Source organism: Canis lupus, chromosome 35, assembly GCF_003254725.2.
Source record: "Canis lupus dingo isolate Sandy chromosome 35, ASM325472v2, whole genome shotgun sequence".
In the NCBI taxonomy this organism is placed as follows: Eukaryota; Metazoa; Chordata; class Mammalia; order Carnivora; family Canidae; genus Canis; species Canis lupus.
Window position 1 is genome coordinate 26,084,390 of NC_064277.1, and position 19,437 is coordinate 26,103,826.

The 19,437-nt window shown below is 48.3% G+C and overlaps 1 protein-coding gene across 1 annotated transcript; it reads right to left on the reverse strand.

Annotated features, from left to right (window-relative positions):
* Nucleotides 1–672: 672 nt before the first annotated feature.
* TRIM27 (tripartite motif containing 27) lies at nt 673–18,846 on the reverse strand. The gene is made up of 8 exons (XM_025470920.3): nt 18,296–18,846; nt 17,004–17,099; nt 14,496–14,726; nt 7,248–7,270; nt 5,543–5,658; nt 5,393–5,425; nt 3,871–3,897; nt 673–2,283 (listed from the first exon to the last, which is right to left on the reverse strand). The coding sequence occupies exons 1-8, from the start codon at nt 18,713–18,715 to the stop codon at nt 1,688–1,690; spliced, it is 1,542 nt and encodes a 513-aa protein (XP_025326705.1). The 5' UTR covers nt 18,716–18,846; the 3' UTR covers nt 673–1,687.
* Nucleotides 18,847–19,437: the final 591 nt, after the last annotated feature.

Sequence of the window (19,437 nt, forward strand, 5' to 3'; positions counted from 1 at the left end):
CACATACATACACTATATCCTCATGGAAGCCCCTCTTTATAGGTCCTTCTTACATGATTTCACTTTACATAATGAATGGAAGAATGAATTAGGACATGATCTCACCAATTCATGATTTTCAGCCATGGAACCTCCATGGTCTGTATAGGACAAACTATAGACCATAAAATCTTGTCTTCTGAGGCCATGTCCAGAAGCAGGAAAGATCCAAATCCCTGGAACAAAGCTGTTCTCTCAGCCCAATCTTGCCTCCTCAGCACATGGTGACCCTTGTGTCCCCAGGGGCTTAGCTTGGTGGTTCTGGGCTAGAAGCCAGTTCTGGACCTTCTGACCTACACCCAGCATTGCTGCAACATCCCACTGCCAGTTATAAAAAGGACTTGAGAGAGCTCTTTCCTACTGAAATTACAAGATTAACCAACACAGAGCTATAGGCTGTGGATGGCCAAACTGCTTTCTTAGCACCATTAGGAAGTGGTAGATAGTACTGCAAAGTAGTATTTTCATCCAGTTTGAAGTCTAATGTTGGCCAAACAGGATTCTGGACCCATAGGGGAAATCAACACCCTTAACTACCCCTCCAGTCCCACCCCCAACCTCTATGAACCCAATCCTACCAAGACCCAGAAAACAACAACAATGTAAAAAAAAAGAAAAACAACAACAACAATGTAAACAACATCCACACTCACTTTATTTTCAAACAGAGGGTCATGTACCGGAAGGGAAGCAGGACTAAGCCATTGTGGGGGCTTGCTTGAAGTGATCTGCCCTTGCCTTCTGGCCCCAGAACACCCCATGACCCAATGGCTATGGGGATGCCCCTTGATGGTGCACGTATTAGAAAGGTCAGTTCCCCCACTCCCCAAAGAAGTGGAGAAAAGAAGGCAAAAAAGTCAATGAGTCCCTGGAATAGTGCCTCAGAATCACTGCAGGGACAAACTGTCAGGTCCACATATGTGAGTGGGAGGGGATCTAGGAACAATGGACGGTGTTGGCAGGAAACTATCCTGGATGACGTGCACCTGACACCAGGATACACCTTTCATTAGAATGAAGGGAGCAACAGAGCCCTCAGAAAAAATACAGAGGCAAAGAGTACATTGATTAGAACATTATCTCATAACAGAGGTAAGGCCATTTCCCACCATTATTGTAAAATAACTGTTAACTAATCAAAACACATACAGGCCTCTTTAATGGAGTTAATAAAACTACAGTGAATGGGAATTGGGATAGAGGGAGACATGCTGACAGGGCCAGGTAGTTCCACTCTAGGTTCTTAGAAAGGAGCCCTGGTCCAGAGAACAGCACACATCCACGACCACTATGTGGGGCTGGACCAGAGGAAGCCAGGCTGAGCCACGGTGAAGGGTCCTGAATGGCTCTCCAGGGATTATCCATACTCTGTATCCCCTCCAGTAATGGGTAAAACCAAAAGTGTTGGAAACACTGAAGGTGGACATCTGGTTTGTAATTCTGGGCCATCTTGATCTCCTTACATCTGACCATCTGCATGGGGAGGGAAAGGACAGTACAGAGTGTGGACACCCTGTCTCCCACTGCAGGGGCAGAGAAAGTGGGAAGGACATCCAGCTGTGATAAGCAGGAAAAGGCAAGGCAACAAGACACCTTATGCCTGGGGTAGGATCATGGCCAACAGCCCTCTAGGCCTGAGTTCACCTCCTCAAGGGGAGGTCTCCATGGAATGAGCGTGATTACCAACATGGCCAGAAAACCCATCGATCCCACTCATGGGGCAGATGATGAGAGGGGCTGCGCTCTTCCCTCCCGAGTAACTCAGGCTGAAGTAAGGCCGGACAGGCCCACAGAAGGTGGCATGAGAGAAAGTAAATGTGTGACACCTCTCTGTCACGTTGTAGAAGGAGACCTCACCAGCATCATAGTCCAAGAAAACCCCCACCCGCTGGAGAGGGGTGCGCAGGGGTAGGGCAGTCATCGGGGAGGTAAGAGCCCAGTACTCCTTCCCATACCACAAGGACACTGCCCAGAATCCATTCTGGGGGGCCGAGGTTACTCCACCTTTTCTGCATACGGAGTCTTCACAGACACCTATGGTCCACTTGGCTTTATCTCCCACTTCTACCTCCCAGTAATGTCGCCCAGCGATGAAACATGGAGAGCCCAAGACACAGGGAAACAGATTGAACCGCTCAGGGTTGTCAGGCAGGTCTTGCTGGAGGTAACTGTACCGCACCTGCCGCAGGTTGTCAGAAAGGATCAAGCTAGGGTAGGCTGTGTCCGGGTCTAGAGTCACGTCCACTGTGGAGACACACAGGGGAAAGGGGAGGACAGTCAGCCAGGGGCCAGGAAAGCACACTAGAGGACACCCAGCTCTTCTCTGCCTCCTGTAAGAGGAGAACATGAATGCCCCACAATAGACCGCATTCATCTTGTGAAATTCATCCTGGAGTTGACATTCCAAAAAGTATTGTTTGGATTAGCTGACTACCTTTCTAAACCAGGACATATTGAAAGTACTGAGATTTTACCTCCATTCCCTTCCTTTTAACATCTTAACTCACATTATCCATTATAAGCTGAATTCTCAACTTAAATTTTGGGCCTTTGGTATGTGATAAGCGACTACAAACCCGTATCACTCTTTTAATGGTGCCTGGGGGTGGGGGTGGGGTGCAGTTGGTGGAGTGTCCAACTCTAAGTTTTCGGGTCAGGTTGTGATCTTAGGGTCATGATATCAACCTCATGTCAGGCTCTGGGCTCAGTTTGGAGTCTGCTTGGGTTTCTCTCTCCCTCTCCTTCTGCCCCTCCGCCCACATGCACACACCCTAAGATAAATAATCTTATAAAAAAGAAAAGCAGTCTTTTGTATCCTCCATTCCATGAGATCTTTACTCAGCACATGCAAACCCCATTCATCTCTTTCTAATGTCCAATACAACACCCACATCTTTCTCAAAAAGCTGCTGTCAACCAGCCAAGTCATCACATGCTCTCTCCCTTAAACCTAAAACTCTATCATCTGAGTCATGTACTTGGGTGATCAGTATGACAGCATTTTGCAGTCATGTGGTACTTTCCTGCTTTAAAACATTCTCTCTCTAAACCACAGCTCAGACAGGCTAAATGGCCTCCATGAAAGGTTCACGAAAGCAACTGATAACCAGGAGCCCCAGATCGTAGATTTGTGGTTCAACAACCTGTGTACAGCAGCGCCCTGTGCCTTTGGGTATGCCGCGTACTTCCCATCACACACTGTGTCTTATGCTTTGTTCCCCCCACAGAGCCCTGTATGATGCTAGACGGTATAGGTCATATGCAAGGTATTCAGCTCATACTTACTAGAACAAAATATGGGTCACAGTGGTGGACACCATTGGAAGACCTGCTGTATGCCTCCCTTCATGGGGAGGATTCCATGGAACTGTGCTAAGTACATACCTAAGATGTGAAGACTTCTGGGACCACAGATCTACTCAGGCTCCTGACCCCTCAGTGACACTGATGGTCAAGGGGTAGGACAGCTCAGCTCCTGCCCCAGCTCAGGGAGGGGCTGCCCCGAGGCTCTGACCTACCCCCTCCCCCAAGCACAGGAACGATGCCCTATAGCAGTGCTCCTCTTTTGGGGGCTGCAATTCCTACTCAAGCACCTCAGCTGGATTTTCTATTTCAGAGGTCCCTGGCTTTGGCCTTGAGGTATTTTAGGAGGCAAAGATATTGCCAACACATGGAAACAATCAATAGTATTTTTGTGGTTGCTGTTTATCACTTTTGCATACATAATCCAAAGAACCCCAATTTAGGCAATTTCCCAAATCATTCATAATGGTAGTTAGGTTTTCAGGACCTTTATTCCTGTTTCCATATGGTTTTATCTCCATCACCTACCTGAGTATAACTGAGCCTCTCTCAATTCTGAAAGAACAAGAGAGTAGTAGTTAACAGACACCAAGTGAGTATTTCCGAGATACCTGAGCAGAGACTCTCATTAAGAGTCTCCACAAAAAAAAAAAAAAAAAAAAGAGTCTCCACAAAGCTACAGTTTCATCAGCCCTGCATTCCTGTTGTCAGCTGTATACTGATTTCTTGACCCAACATCGTTCAACCAAGAGCTCTACAGGAAGAGGGACAGGGAATTTTGGTAGCAAATGGGATCAAACTGAACCAAGGTCAGGGAATCCACCCTCCAGTGAAATGCTCTTCCAATCCACCTCATTTTGGGTTGCTGTTTTTCTCATGCACAACTCTTGGCCTTCAGAAGCCACCTGTGTTCTAAGGGCTGGGTGGCTCCGTGGGCGATACCCACCACCACGCCAGGGCAAATGCCAGCACTGACACAAGAAGTACTGAGCAGTGGACAAAGCATGTTCACAAATAAGCCCTCATGAGGCTTTCAGGTGGGGGGGAGAGTAGGAAAAATTAAGGAGGCCAGATTCAAATTCAAGGGAATTCACACTTGAACTGACCACTTCCGGTATTACCCACTGTATTTAGGGCAGTTTCTCCCTATTTTGTTTGCCTGTGGAAGGCATTGGAGTGTCCCCTACGTATGTTGCTAGAGGCCAAAAAAGTATGTATCTGGAAAGATAAACTGCAAAGAAGGTCTTAGTCTATACAACATACAGGAAACAGCAGAGATTATGGGGATTTGTCATTTGTAACAAAGAAGAGGGGGTTTGCCTACATGTGAAGGTTTCAGATTCCATTGGACTGTCTAGGAATTTCAGCACTTAGGATATAACCAACTCCTAACTGAATGAGGCTCATGAACAGAAAATTTTACATTTAGAAGGGGCTTCCCTTTACTACCCAAACCACTTTACTTAAATAAACCTTGTATTTATGTTTGTATATGTCAGGCTCCATTCTCAAGGCTTTCGGAACTTAATCCAACAACCTCTTGAGGTAAGAACAATTCTTTTCCTCATTTTTGCAGACGAGGAAATCAGTGTGGAATCCTTCCTAAGAGCCAGCAGTGGCCCAGGGTGGCCTGATTCCTGCTATTACTCCCCCGGGGGCTGTTTGACCCCCCACCCTGGTCAGCACCAATGCCCATGAGCAGGAGGGACTCAGCAAGTTATAACCTTGAACACCGGCTCTGATGAAACACAATTAGGAGAGTTTCTGTTCATTCTTTTCCCAATTAGAAAAGAATTAAGCAAATTCTGGATTAATTAATTTTTGGGTTGCTGTTTTTCACCCCCATCAATATAGACTGAGAACTGAGTACACTGACTTCAAATTTAAAAAAAAAGACTATCAATTGAGATGACTAAAGCAAAAGGAAGAAGCAGATCAGAGAAGGCTAGCCAGTGGTGTCACTCCTTCTCATTTTCCCGCACCTTTAAAGTAGATGATCACTTGCCCAGGAAACTTCAACATCAAAAGCCCAGGAAATATAGAAATTTACCTTGGATTTTCTCCATATCTGACTGCATTTTTTCTAAGTGGAGAAGAGAAGACATTCAGTTTGCATCTCATATCCGGCTGGACAGGCAAGCAAGACAGATATTCAGAGCATGAATGCATTTCCCCTAAGGGATCCCTATCTTCCTGTTACCTGTGAACTGCTTCAGACTTTCCGTCAAGAACAGACATTTTTGTGCAAAAATGTGGATTTTCTCCTGCAGATCTGGAGGTGTGATCCAGGGCTCAGGGATCCGGATTCTTTCAGCTCTAAAAAAAAAAGAAAAAAAAAAAAAAAAAAGGAGTAAATCCCTCCCCTCCTCTAACCCTATGACTTCAGAAGCCCAGACAAAGTCTGGGTTAAAATGACCAACAATGTTTAAAGCAGCCCCTACAGCCTTTTCCCTCTTCTCTGCCTAGACTGTGATCCTCTGGACAAAAGCAGGAGAAACAGCTTCCTCATCTCCATTCCCCCAACAGGACCTAGCTCATGGATTTTCAAATGGCTTGTCCTCAAAAAGGTTTACTGAATTAAACCGAATAGAAGGCTGACCGTGCCAGAAAGCAAAAGATTCCATGACAAAGTCCTTGAGCTTCATGGTGGGCAACAATCCAGAGGTAAGAACCCTTTTCAGGCAGATTGGCACCCACCCTGTTCAGGGGGTCCATGATCCATGACTGCCAGCTGCCTCCCCAATATCCCATCTCCCAAGTTACACCACGCTCACGGCTGCCCCGTCTAGATGCAACCCTGTGACTGAGCTCTGGCCAGTAAGAGGGAAGGAGTGTCTCATGGCAATCTGCGAAGCCTACTTCAGGGGGAGCGTGCTGTGACGTACTTATCACCCTCATGCTGCCTGGCGTTCCAGCAACCATCCTGGACCGGGACTTCAAGGACAGCAGGAGAGCGGAAAGAAGGAAACTCCCTGCTCCGCCCCTGGCTACCTACCTGCACCTTCCTCACAGGTGGCAATTTCTGAAATTATGTTTCAGCTTTAAGCCAACGAAATTTTTGGTTTCCTATCTCATACAGCCAGACCCCAACATTAATGTCATAAAACGCTGGGCTCTGAAGGGTCTATCTCCCCATGTCAGGCCAGAACTGGACCGGCATCAGTGACTGTAAGGGCAGGGATCACTGGGGCCATCTGGCTGGGACTGGACACGCTCCAATTCATCTCCCTCAAACCCTCGATTTTACCCCAGAATCTCTCCATGTGGCACTCCCAGCCAACCTACTCTATCTATGAGGCCCTGGCCCAGCTCATTTCTCTGGAGGGCTTGTACTGTGCAGTGTTTTAAACAATCTGAAAGTTCAGCTCCTTCTAAGTCAGCCTCTGCCCCTGTAGATGCTGCTGCACCAAACCCCAGCCCATGGGCCCCTGTCTGTCCTGCAAACACAGGTGAACTTTGGCATCTGGCCCGCTCCTCCCCGTCCCCATCAGATCACACAGCCAAGAAGGAATGAGAACAGGAGCCTGTATCAGGTAAGTTAGCACTGATTCTGCAACTCTGAGCCACCCACACTCCTCTTAGGCCATATTTTCCCCATCATACAGTTGGGGAGAGGACTCTGAAACCCTTGCACTTTGGCCAGCTCTGTGTGAGCCTTTGCTCTCCACAGATGTGTCCTCACAAATCACAGGTACTCATTCACCCGCAGTTTGTCAGTAATTCCTGAGTTTACTAAGCAGAACTGTGGTCCATCCAGCTCTCTGCACACCAGTGACTTGGTCCAGAGACGGGCAGGCTGTGTTTCACTCTCGTCAGATGTCCTTCTCTGGCTCCTTTCAGGATTTATGAGTCTAAGGGAAACATCCTCCTGTGTGACTGAGCACTGGAGAGAGAGAACACCGTACCTGCTCAGTGTGTCCCCGATGTCCTACAAGAGAAAGGAAAAGATAACCATGAGACCTCGTAGCTTCAGTTTTCCTTCAGATGTTGGTTGGAAACCCAGGAACCAGCTGGCCCTCCTACGAAAAGCCAGGGAGACAAGGACCACAACTCAGCCCAGGACCTAGAGTCAGGGTGAGCAAAGTGAGATGCACAGTTTGCACTCCCAGCATCTCCTCTGTCCTGCTTCTGCCCCACTGGCCCAGGATCTCACGATTTCAAATTTCCAAACTCCAGTATCCCACCCTCAGACCACAACTGCCTACTTGTCCAGCTTGCTTTAACTTTTTATTGTGAAATAATTTCAAATACACAGAAAAGCTGCTAGTACAGAGCTCCTGGATACCCCTTCCCAGACTTTCCAGATTTTTTTTTTAAGATTTTATTCATTTATTCGAGAGAGAGAGAGAGAGGCAGAGACACAGGCAGAGGGAGAAGCAGGCTCCATGCAAGGAGCTTGATGTGGGACCTGATCCCGGGACCACACCCTGAGCTGAAGGCAGGCACCAAACCGCCGAGCCACCCAGGGATCCCCAATTTTCCAGATTTTATAACCACATTTATATGCAGAACCATTTGAGAGATCACTATTTACATTCTATGCTGTATCTTTGCCCCGTTAATACTTCTGTGTGTTTTTCCTAAGGATAAGTACATTTTCTCACATAACCACAGTAGTTATTCAATCCAGAATAAGGAACATGGATCTAATGATCAATGATCTAAGAAAACCTTTATCTAACCCAGTCCATACTCTAGTTTAACCAATCACCTTATTTTTTTTAAGATTATATTTATTTATTCATGATAGACGTAGAGAGAGAGAGAGAGAGAGGCAGAGACATAGGCAGAGGGAGAAGCAGGCTCCATGCCAGAAGCCTGACGTGGGACTCAATCCCGGGACTCCAGGACTGCACCCTGGGCCAAAGGCAGGCCCTTAACCAATCACCTTAATAAAGTGATCTTCAGCTACTCTCTTCCCTGCTCGGTAATCCATGACCATTCACCACACTCAGCTATCACCATGCATATCTGGAATGGCTCCTTAGGGCTGATTTGTCTTTTGTGACACTGACACTGGTTTAATATAGGTTGTTTATTCTACAGGATATCATCCTTCCTTTGGAGTTTGTCAGATATTCCCCTCATGATTAAATCCAGGCTGTATCATCTTTAACTGGTGTATGGTATGTTCTTCTTCTTCTTCTTCTTCTTTTTTTTTTTTTTTTAAGATTTCACTTATTTATTTGAGAGACAGAACGCACAAGCAGGGGGGAGGGGTAGAGGCAGAGGGAGAAGCAGATGCCCCAATGAGCATGGAGCCTGATGCAGGGCTTAATCCCAGGACCCTGATATCAAGACTTGAGCTGAAACAAGAGTCCAATACTTAACCAACTGAGTTACCCAGGCGCCCAGTGGTATATCCTCTAAAGGTACATGATACTCACTTGCCCCTTACTGGGGCAATTCTGATCATTGTATAGCCACTACCTTTCCTCTTATAACTAATAAGTAATCCAAAACTGATACTTTGAAACTATGTCAATGGGGCATTCTTTATAAACTTCCTCCCTTAGACTTAGCATCCACTGATTATTACTGTCTGAATTAAATTTTACTACGATGGTTACTAAAGGGTCATTGGTTAGCTTCAAAATTCCTTCTATATCACTTAGTCGACATCCTACAGAAAGAGTAATTTTGGGACACCTGGGTGGCTCAGCGGTTGAGCAGCTAGCTGCCTTTGGCTCAGGGCGTGATCCAGTCTGGGGATCCAGTCCTGCATTGGGCTCCCTGTAAGGAGCCTGCCTCTCTCTGTCTCTCTCATGAAAAAAATAAATAATACATATATATATATATATATATATATATATATATATATATATATATATTTTTTTTTTTTTTTTAGAAAAAAGGTAATTTCTGCCTGTTTATTAGTAGTATTGACTCATATATTCTTATTTTATTTAACAGGTTATAATCTATCACTGTTCTTATTTACTTTGATGCACAAAAAGTCTGAAACTTGGCCACAGAGTATCTGTCACTTTTTATCCTATCCCTTCCCATCCCATTTTCCCCATTCCCATCTGGTTTATTCTTCTACTGTTTCCTCTGCAAAAATAAGCAAATACAAGATGTTCCAATTATCTTTTTTCCTACACAAAAAGTAGCACACTCTAGATCCTGCACTATGATTTTTCACTTAACAATCCACTCCTGGAAACCACTCTCTATTACTTCATGAGTCTCTTCCTTACTCTCTTGACAGCTGCACAGCATCCCACTGTATGTACACACAGTCGATTCCACCACTGATTCCACCACTATTCTCGGTTTGATAGGTGGGTTTTTCCAATATTTCGCAATTACAATGTTACATTGAGTAACTTTGTGCATATGTATTTTTGTACATATTTTCATGTGTCGATATATCTTCAAAGTAAATTCCTGAAAGGATTCTTGGTCAAATTCTAACTGCATGGGGGCACCGGGGTAGCTCAGTGGTTGAGTGTCTGCCTTCTGCTCATGTCATGATCCCGGGGTCCTGGGATAGAGTCGCACTGGGCTCCCCACAGGGAGCCTGCTTCTTCCTCTGCTTTTGTCTCTGCTTCTCTCTGTGTCTCTCATAAATAAATAGTGTTAAAAAAATTCTAACTGCATGTATGCTGCCAAAACAATTTGTCTTCCTACCAGCATATGAGATTCTCTCTCCCACATCCTTGCTAACAGTGTACTGAATTAAGAAAATTTTGCTTAAAAAAAAAAAAAAAAATTCTATTCTAATGGGGGAAAAAGGGTATTAGAGCATGGTTTTTATTTGGATCTTATTAAAAGTACAGTAGAACACTTTTTCGCAAGTTCCTAGTCCAATTTTACAGTTCTTTTGCAAATTGCCTGTTCATATCTTGTGTTCATTTTTCTATAGAACTTGTCTTTTCCCTCCCTCTTAATTTTTTAAACGTTCTTTATATATTATTTCTATTATCTCCATTTGTGATATTTGCTACAATTTTCTTTCAATTTGGCACTGGTCTTTTGAAGATTTATTTATTATTTGAGAGAAAAAGAGCACACAGGAGCAGAAGGAGAGGGAGAATTTCAAGCAGAGTCTCCACTGAGCATGGAGGCTGTGAGATCATGACCTAAGCCGAAATCAAGAGTCAGATGCACAGCCACCCAGGTGCCCCTTCACACTGGTCTTTTGAATGGTGACAGTGTGTATGTGTGTTTTTCTGCTGAGCTGTTACCAGCTGGTTTGGTTACACAGGCACTGTGTATATTTTAATGTCTAATAGGGCCAGTTCCCACCCACAGCTCTTCTTTCTCAGTTTCCCAGCTATTATTTTTCTATCTGAACCTTACTATCAATCTGTTTAGCTCTAGAAAAAGTGTGTTCTGTTTTTGTTGGGATTGCACTAAGTTTATACATTAATTTATAAAGAACTGACAATGTGATGATGTCAACATGTCTTGGCCAAGAACAAAAAATGTCTTATTACTTTACCTTTTTTCTTTTTGCAATTGGAAATGGAGTACCCGGGATCCCTGGGTGGCGCAGCGGTTTGGCGCCTGCCTTTGGCCCAGGGCGCGATCCTGGAGACCCGGGATCGAATCCCACATCGGGCTCCCGGTGCATGGAGCCTGCTTCTCCCTCTGCCTGTGTCTCTGCCTCTCTCTCTCTCACTGTGTGCCTATCATAAAAAAAAAAAAAAAAAAAAAAAAAAAAAAGGAAATGGAGTACCCTTTTCTAAACTGTCTTGGGATACCTGGGTGGCTTCGCAACTGAGCGTGTCTTTGGCTCAGGGTGTGATCCTGGGGTCCTGGGATCAAGTCCTGCATCAGGCTCCCTGGGAGGAGCCTGCTTCTCCCTCTGCCTGTGTCTCTGCCCCACCCTCTGTCTCTCTCATGAATAAATAAATAAATAAATAATCTTAAAAAAAAAAAAAAAAGATTCTATTTTTAAGTAAACTCTACACCCAACATGGAGCTCAAACTAACCCCAAGATCAAGAGTCACATGCTCCACCAGCTAAGTCAGCAAGGTGCCCCGTCTTTTCCAATTCCTATGCTTGCAATTGTTGTATCTAATTATATTAGTTAAAACCTCCAGTACAATGTTAAATAGAGGTAGACAATAGTGGGCATCTTGTCCTGTTCCCCACCTCAGCAGGAAAGCCTCCAATATTTCATTACGTAGGAATTAGCTTGCTTTTACAATGACATCCATCATAACCACTCTCTGGAAATGATCAAGACCATCTCTCTCCCTCTCATTCCATGTCCATGACCCCTCTTTCTTTAACAGACCCCATCTGTTCAAAAATGTCCTCACAAATATCTTAAAAAAAAAAAAAAAAAATTTAAACCTCTAATGCTCACTTTGGCAGCACATAAACTCAAACTGGAACACATCCCCTGCACAGATGATGCAACAAATTGGTGAAGCCTATCATGGTGTTAATATTCACCGAACACTATTCACAATTGCCATAAGGTTTGGAAACAAAGCAAATGTCCATCAATTCATGAATGCAACACAAGTGAAACAACACGTGGTGTTTATCCATATTATAGAATATTATCCAGCCATACAAAGAAATGAAGTATCAATCCATGCTAGAACACCGAGGAACCTTGAAAAAAGTATGGCAAGTGAAGGAAGTCAGATACAAAAGGCCACATGCTGTAGGACTGTACTTGTAGGCAAAGGTGGGGAGACAACAGCAGAAAGGAAGAATGACTATGTATTTAATGGATACAAGGTTTCCTTTTGAGGTGATAACAGTATTCAAGACCTGTACAGTTGTGATGATCAAACAACACTGTGAGTTTACTAAATGCTACTGAGTCAAACACTTAGAAATGATGAACTTATGTGAATTTTATAATAACAAACCAAAACCCTCAGTGCTGCTATCTCCTAAAGCCGTAATCCTGAATGCACCCACTACCTGCTTTCCCTATGACGTCAACAGAGCAGTGATGGTCTCAGAAGGCAGGATGGAAGACAACATCACAGCAAGGCTGACTGGGGCGACGTTCACCGACCAAGTGTTCCTCCAGTAGCTCACAAATCACCTGGTCTTCCCATACTCTAAAAGAGTATTTTCAAAACTTCCCCTTATTCTTTAAAGTGAGTGACTTTCCTGATTCCTGTTCTGCGGCCACAGATGACCCTGCTCTCCCACGTCAAGACAATAAAAGCTACCATGTTTTTGCTACCAAACCTCAACCTGCCTGCATCCCCACCTCCCCCCCACCCTCCTCTCTTCCCAAAGATCTTCCAAAACTACATCCTATACATGTGCTTAGTCCCCTTTCCCTTCCATCTTTTCTGACACAGACATTAGTGATAAGTTCATTAATTTTACAGCTTCAATGACTTTCCTCACCCAGATCCTTACAACAGACTCTCCTCCCACATGATCTCTGACAATATGTTTAGTTTGTTTCTTTAAGCATCCCTTCCCACAAAGTCCCACAATCCCCACCTCTCCTTATGGTCTTACCCCTTAACCCAGACACCCATTCCTACAGTGGTCACACACCCTGCCAGTCACCACTGTCCCTAGGATGGTTCCTTAGGGAAGTGTTAAGTGTTTACTGTGGCACTTCTCTCTGAGGGCATTAGCAATGCCCGTGGCTTTAAACCAAATGCGTGTCAGCCCTTAACTGCATGAGACTCTGCTGTCCACTCCTCCTTCCTGGTCACTTTCTGCTTCTCTGATCAAGTGTTCACTTTGCAAACTCCTCCTTTCCTCCCTGGCAATTAAATACTGGTGGTCATTAAGGCTCAAGGCTAGGCCTTCTTATTAGTCTAAAGCAGGACTCAACAAACTTTTTCTGAAAAGCCAAATAGTACATATTTTGGGTTTTTAACTCTGCTCTGCTGTGGCAGTGGGAAAGTAACAATGCACACAGTATGTACAGGAATGCAAGTGGCTAAGTGCCAATAAAATGCAGACAACAAAGTTTGAGTTTTATAGAATTTCATATACCATGAAATAAAATCTTCAGATTTTCTCCAAACGTTTAAAACTGTAAAAACCAGGGGGCCTTGGGTGGCTAAGTTGGTGAAGTGTCTGACTCTTGATTTTGGCTCAGGTCATGATCTCAGGGTCATGAGACTAAGTCCCACAATAGTTTCTGCACTGAGTATAAAGCCTACTTAAGGTTCTCTCTTCCCAGGACACCTGGGTGGCTCAGCAGTTGAGCCTCAGCCTTTGGCTCAAGGTGTGATCCCAGTCTGGCAATCGAGTCCCGCATCGGGCTCCCTGCGATGCACCTGCTTCTCCCTCTCTCTCTCACTCTCGTGAGTGAATGAATGAATGAATGAATGAATAAATAACATCTTTAAAAAAAATTCTCTCTTCCCCTCTTCCTCCACTCCTCCTATTAAAAAACAAACAAAACCCCCCCCCCCCCCAAACTGTAAAAACCACTTAGCCTGAAGGACATACAAAAACAGGTGGTGGAGTGGTTTGCTGACCTGTGCCCTATGCCATCATCCCTTTTAATGGCATTTATGAACACCCATTACACCCACTGTTCTCTTTAGTACCTGACTCTGACATTAGAATATACATTTCAGGACAGCTTTTCACCACTTAATCCCAGTGCCCAGAATACTGCCGGACCCAGAAAAGACAATTCATATGCACTCAATGAACAACAGCACATTTCCTGTGGCCTTGCCAGGTTAGGTCAATGCAGCTTTGTAACTACACCCAGCTTAAATCACAGGGACCGCTTGGGCCAACCACCTGCTCCAGTGCTCAGTTTTGTGGCTGTGCTAATGTACACATATATGTTAAAATTACAGGACATTTCACTGAGTATCTTTACTCAAATCTTTAAATGGCATGTAGGCTGAACCTCCCATTACACCAGGAGTAGATCAGGTCACTGAGGCCCAGAGAGGTCAAGAGTGTGATCAGACCACGTGTGGGTACAGGACAGGCCTAGGCATTAGGTCTTCCTCTTGCCCTTCCCGTGAGACAATGCAACTGACCGATCCAAGTTGTGTTAACTGGAACTTCTGTTATGCATGTTTTCTCTCTGACAAGCCCAGAGAGCTGAGCTAGGGCTTGTTACTCCTAGAGTTGACCGGGGCGGGGAGGGGGAGGTGCTCCATACTGCCTAGCAAAGAGGGAAGGGAGACTTTTTGGCAGGAGCCACGTTGGTGGGACACTCCACACCTCCATGCCTTACCTGCAGGAGCTCCCTGGTGGGCTGCTGCTGCTTCTCTTCTAGCTGGGCAATCAGGCTACTCAAGTGGGAGATGTTGCAGGAGAACTGGGTGATGGCACCGTTGATGCTGTTGTAGATGGCCAAGTCTAGCTCCTCAAGGCGGGCCAGGAGGCGATACTCATGTTCCTTCAAGGAGTGATAGAGCTGCTCAAACTCCCAGACAATCTTCTCCCTCTCCATCTGGGTCAGGCTCTGCGTAGATGACAGGGGAGGGTACTGAAGGACAGAAGGCTCCCTTCTAGAGCCCTTCATGTCTGTCCCTGACTACCTACCCTGAGACCTCATCATCTTGTCCCGGCATGCTAAAACAAGCATCCTGTTCATTCACTCCTGGTCTCAGGCTTTACCGACTAGACACAATGGCTGAGAAGTGAGTTACCCCAGAAATAAGGAATATAGTCACAGGAGAGCCCGGTTCACATGACACATGCAACCACAGGTAGTGAGGACAGGATGGCCTGCAGTGGGAGAAGCTGGTACAGCCTTCACAGAGGCAATGTAACACACACAGTGTGGTTGGAGAAACAGGGGTTCACCATGTGGTCAAAGGGTAGACACGCTTTCCTGGCAGAAGAAACGACGGGAGAGATGGTGAACGATGGTGTCTGGCAAAGCACCTAAGTTTTGAGGGAGAAGCCAGAAGAGGTAAGAGAGAACACACCTTGCCTGGAAGGCCAGGGTGGGGCAAGACTTTCCTGCAACTAGGAGCCGTGAAAGGGAAGTGACTGGGTTCAGATACATGCCATGTGGGGTGGACTGGGACACTCAATCCTCGCATCATGACTGCAACCACGTCACCAAGGCCCTTCCCGTGCGGCCCTCACCCCCTTTCTGGCCACCAGGGCTGTTCATCACCTACCCTCATTGGCTATGGGTGTGGTGCCCTTCTGGAACAGATGTTTGCCAAAACTAGTCTACCCTTCTTCCTTCTCTATCTACCTCCCACTGCCAAAACCCTGAGGCTCTCTGCTAAACAAAGTGTCAGCAAGCTCCCTTTGTTTACTCCTGGGGAATTAAGTTTTCCTGGGGCCCAGCCACACCCATCATTCACATATTATATTATGCTGCCTTTAGCTGTCACGACAGAGTTGAGTAGTTGTGACATAGACTAAGTGGCCCACGGAGTCAAAAATCCTGACTATGTGGCCCTTTACAGATGTTTGTTGACACCTGTCCTGAGCTCCACTCTTCCTGAGAACCTTTCCCATGACCCACTCTTCTCACCACCTTCCTAAGCACTCTCTGTGCAACACACTGAGGAGTGAACACAAACCTGTTTCGCATCCTTTTGGTAAGGTCTCACCTCTCCTTACCTAAAGTCTTTCAAAGGCATAAATGACACAGTGCAACCTCAGAAACAGAAAAGTAAAGCTGAAAAAGACCCAGCGCTTCTGGAAGGGGCTGCTCCTGGCACGCTGGTGGGGGGACTCTGCCTGGCAGGGAACTATCCCTTGCATTGCAGGACATTTCAGCAGCTCTGCCCTCCCCTCCCCAGTCACTCAATTCCTCAAGTGACAACTAGAGAAACACCGCCACACCACGGAAGGGAAGGAGACAGCAGTACTAGCCTTGCTAAAAACCCATTTCACAGAGGAGACAGGCCCAGAGAAGGCGTAAAACGCCATCTACCCAGCTGTCTCAGAGCCAAGAAGTATGTCCAAATGTCCGGATTCTCCTCTGACAATCTTCCCACAGAGGACGACACATTGGTTGTGTGCATGATAATCTGAGTCCACTCAGGCACACCGGGAGATTCTCCATCCATCTGCCCTCTTCTCAAGCTAGGGGAGGTGAGGTCTCAGCAGATTGTGTGGGCAGAACAGACGGTGGCATCCGAAGGCACCATGAGAATAAGTTCCCTGCCCCAAAGTTGTTTACTTCACCCTGGTCAGGACTGACAGAATTTCACAAGATGATGCTAGACACCACTAAGAGTTTGCTTTTCAGATGGAAGCACCTCTTGGGAATTGCTAATAATTTATTTACTGTTAAAAAAATTACTTAGGCACCTATATGGTAGATATAAGGTTATATATATAAAAGTCTCCTTTTTTTTTTTGGGTTGTCAAAACAAAAACTTCAAACATTCCATTACAAATGAGCACGTCAGTCACTAGCTAGAGCCACTGGATCAGCCACCATCACCATCTGTCTGCAGAATGGCACCAAGGAAAGCTAGCTGTGCCTAGGAATTTCACCCAGGATCAACTCTGATCTATACAAGTCAAGCAGGTTAGACTTTTGGTAGGTCAGATCCACAGGGGTGCCAACCTCAGCTCTTCCATCTCTCCCTCCAAAATGTGGGAATCCCTTGGCTCTCCAGGAGAGTTCCCAAATGCCACCCAGGGCTGTGTCACCCACACCTAGGTTCTGAGTGACCTGACTGGATACAGTTAAGTGACTTCAGACTTACAGAGGACAGAGCCACCAACAAACATGATAGTACCTGTGAATTCCCAGGACTCTTACCAGAAGTTCGGCTCGTGCCTGCTCCCCCTGTGCCCGCCGCCTCTTCTTTAAATCCTTGACTCTTTTCAGGTGGTCCAGCTGGTTCTGGATTTGCTCCTGAGAAAAGCAGAAACAGCTGCACGGTTCAGGATTAGGGACCTCGGCATCGGCATGGCCCACGTGCTTACCACGCACACAACCCACACTCCTGAGGCCAAGTCCCTGGTGAGCACCTGCCCCTGGACCACACTGCCATTCCCAGGGACACGGTATTACAGTACCCCTGCTCAGCTGTGTTTATCTTAAACCGCTGGGTCACCTGCCCGTCCCTGGAAAGATACTGCATGGCTTGGTGGAAAGGTGAGTAGATGAGGAAGCTCAGAGTTAAGGTGTGGCTGGCTCTCCATGGAAGTATACCAAGAAAATGATTGAAGTTCTCTCGTTTTCTTGATGTGTGACCTGCACAAATACCACCTTCCCAAGCTACTGGAGTGTGAGTGAACTCCAGTACACTGCCAGTATGAGTGAAATAATATATCTGAAAGTACCACAAGTGTGAAGTGACTACTTATGCACAGATGTACTCACGTTTCAACAGACCTAACTCTGCACCTGTCCTTCTGCAGCCTGCAAGCACACAGAACCGCGCCGCACGCTAGCTCCTCCAATGTAGTTACAACTGTTGGAGTCGATACTTTGTTTCCATGTCACTGTTTGTGCCAGGCTGTTGACTCTGTGTTCACAAAGGGCTACCCACTCATTTCTTTTGTCTGAGCTTCCTGGTAGGTGTGCTGTCTAGAGTCGGGGCGGCTGACCTGGGCAGTGCGCGAGCTTCCAGGGCAGGACGGAGCACAGGGAAGTGCTGGGAAATGCCTGCAGGCTGCGCGCTGGGCACCTGCCAGTGGTGCACACAGCCCGGGGTACCTGCTGCTGGTGCGCCCAGTTTGAGCTCATCCGAGATCCGACCGGAGCGTGAGCGTGTCCGTGTGCGCGCGCTTTTGGGCATATCCTTCTTCCAGTCAGGCAGGGACGGAGGGTGTCTCTCTCGGCCGTGGGCCGTGGGCCGTGGGCCCGGGGGCGGGTAAACACAGGGGCCCCCGGGAAGGGCGGGTGGGGGCGGGGAGGCTCCGGCTCCCTCAGCAGCTACAGGTTCTCGCAAACCCGCGCGCCGAGGCTCCGCGTAGAGAAAGGAAATGACGGCTGCAAAGCACGCGTCCGGCTCAGCCATTTTCTAGGTGGAGAGGAGGCAGCCTCTCGGCCTCTGCTCCTTTGTCCGCTCGCGCCCCGCCCGCCCGCCCGGGCGCGGCCCTTACCTTGAAGCCCTCCACCGCCTCCTCGAGCGGCAGCACGCTGTGGCCGCGGTGCTCCCGGGAGCGGTCGCACACCACGCAGATGGGCATCTGGTCCTCCTCGCAGTACAGCTTCAGCGGCTCGCGGTGCTTCTCGCACACGCCCATCTCGCCCCCGGGCCCCGACGGCCGCTCGGTGCGCAGCTGCTTCACCAGCTGGGTCACGTTGGCCAGGTGCCGGTTGGGCCGCATGTGGCGCTGCGGGAAGGTCTCCCGGCACTGCGGGCACGACACGTTGGTCTCCGCCGCGCCCCAGCAGCGGGCCAGGCACGCGCAACAGATGTTGTGGCCGCAGTCGAGCATCATGGGCTCCGCGAAGTACTGCAGGCACACGGGGCAGGTGGTCTCCTGCTGCAGGCACTCGGCCACGCTCCCGGAGGCCATGACGCGGGCCCGCGGGGGCGCACGGGCATGGGCCCCGGCGCCGGCTCTCCGCGGATCCCGCTCACCCGCGCGCCCTCCCGCTCGCGGCTTCCGGGCGGCGCGGGCAGGCGGCCCCTCCCGCCCCGGGTCCCCAACGCGCACGGCCCCCGCGCGGCCCTCCCTCCCCGTCCCTCCGTGCGTCGCGGCCCCGCCCAGCGGCCCTGGGGTCCTGCGGCCCCGCGGAGCCCCGGGATGCGCGACTGGGCCGCCGAGGGCCGCCGCCGGCCGGACGCGCGCAGGACAACGTGGCGGCGTCCGAGCGGATCCCGGCGCGAGCGGAAGGGGCGGCCCGGGGGCGGGGCTTGGCCGGGCCTCCCGCGGTGCGGGCCGCGGCCCCCCGGGTGCGCTCCGAGGCTCGGGGAGCGCCTGGGGAGGCCCGCGCGCGGGCCGCGGGCCTGGGGGCGCGGCGGGGCCCGGAGACCCCCGCGTCCCCGCGCCGAGCGGTCGCGGCCTGGCCTGCACCCCCGGGCCTTTGTGGGTGCCCAGCTCTGCGCGCAGGCCTCCCCGCGGCCCGGAAAGCGCGCTCGGCGCGGGCGGAGGAGACGTCCGCCAGGGAGGCCGGAGGGTGGGACGAGCCCAACGGGCCGCTCCAGTGAACGGCCCCACTCGCTGGCGCTCGCCATTGTGTTTCCAAAGAGAAAAAGCCTTAATTATCTGATGGCAGCATCTGTGTAAGGCGGAAG

Bases quoted from the DNA above. Each gene is read 5' to 3' on its own strand.
- TRIM27 (XM_025470920.3), bottom strand. From the start codon at position 18,715: ATGGCCTCCGGGAGCGTGGCCGAGTGCCTGCAGCAGGAGACCACCTGC. The intron at 17,100-18,295 runs GTAAGGGCCGCG...TGCTTTTCTCAG, and splicing joins AGGCGGTGGAGGGCTTCAAG to GAGCAAATCCAGAACCAGCT. The intron at 7,271-14,495 runs GTAAGGCATGGA...TTTCTCTTGTAG, and splicing joins CCACCAGGGAGCTCCTGCAG to GACATCGGGGACACACTGAG.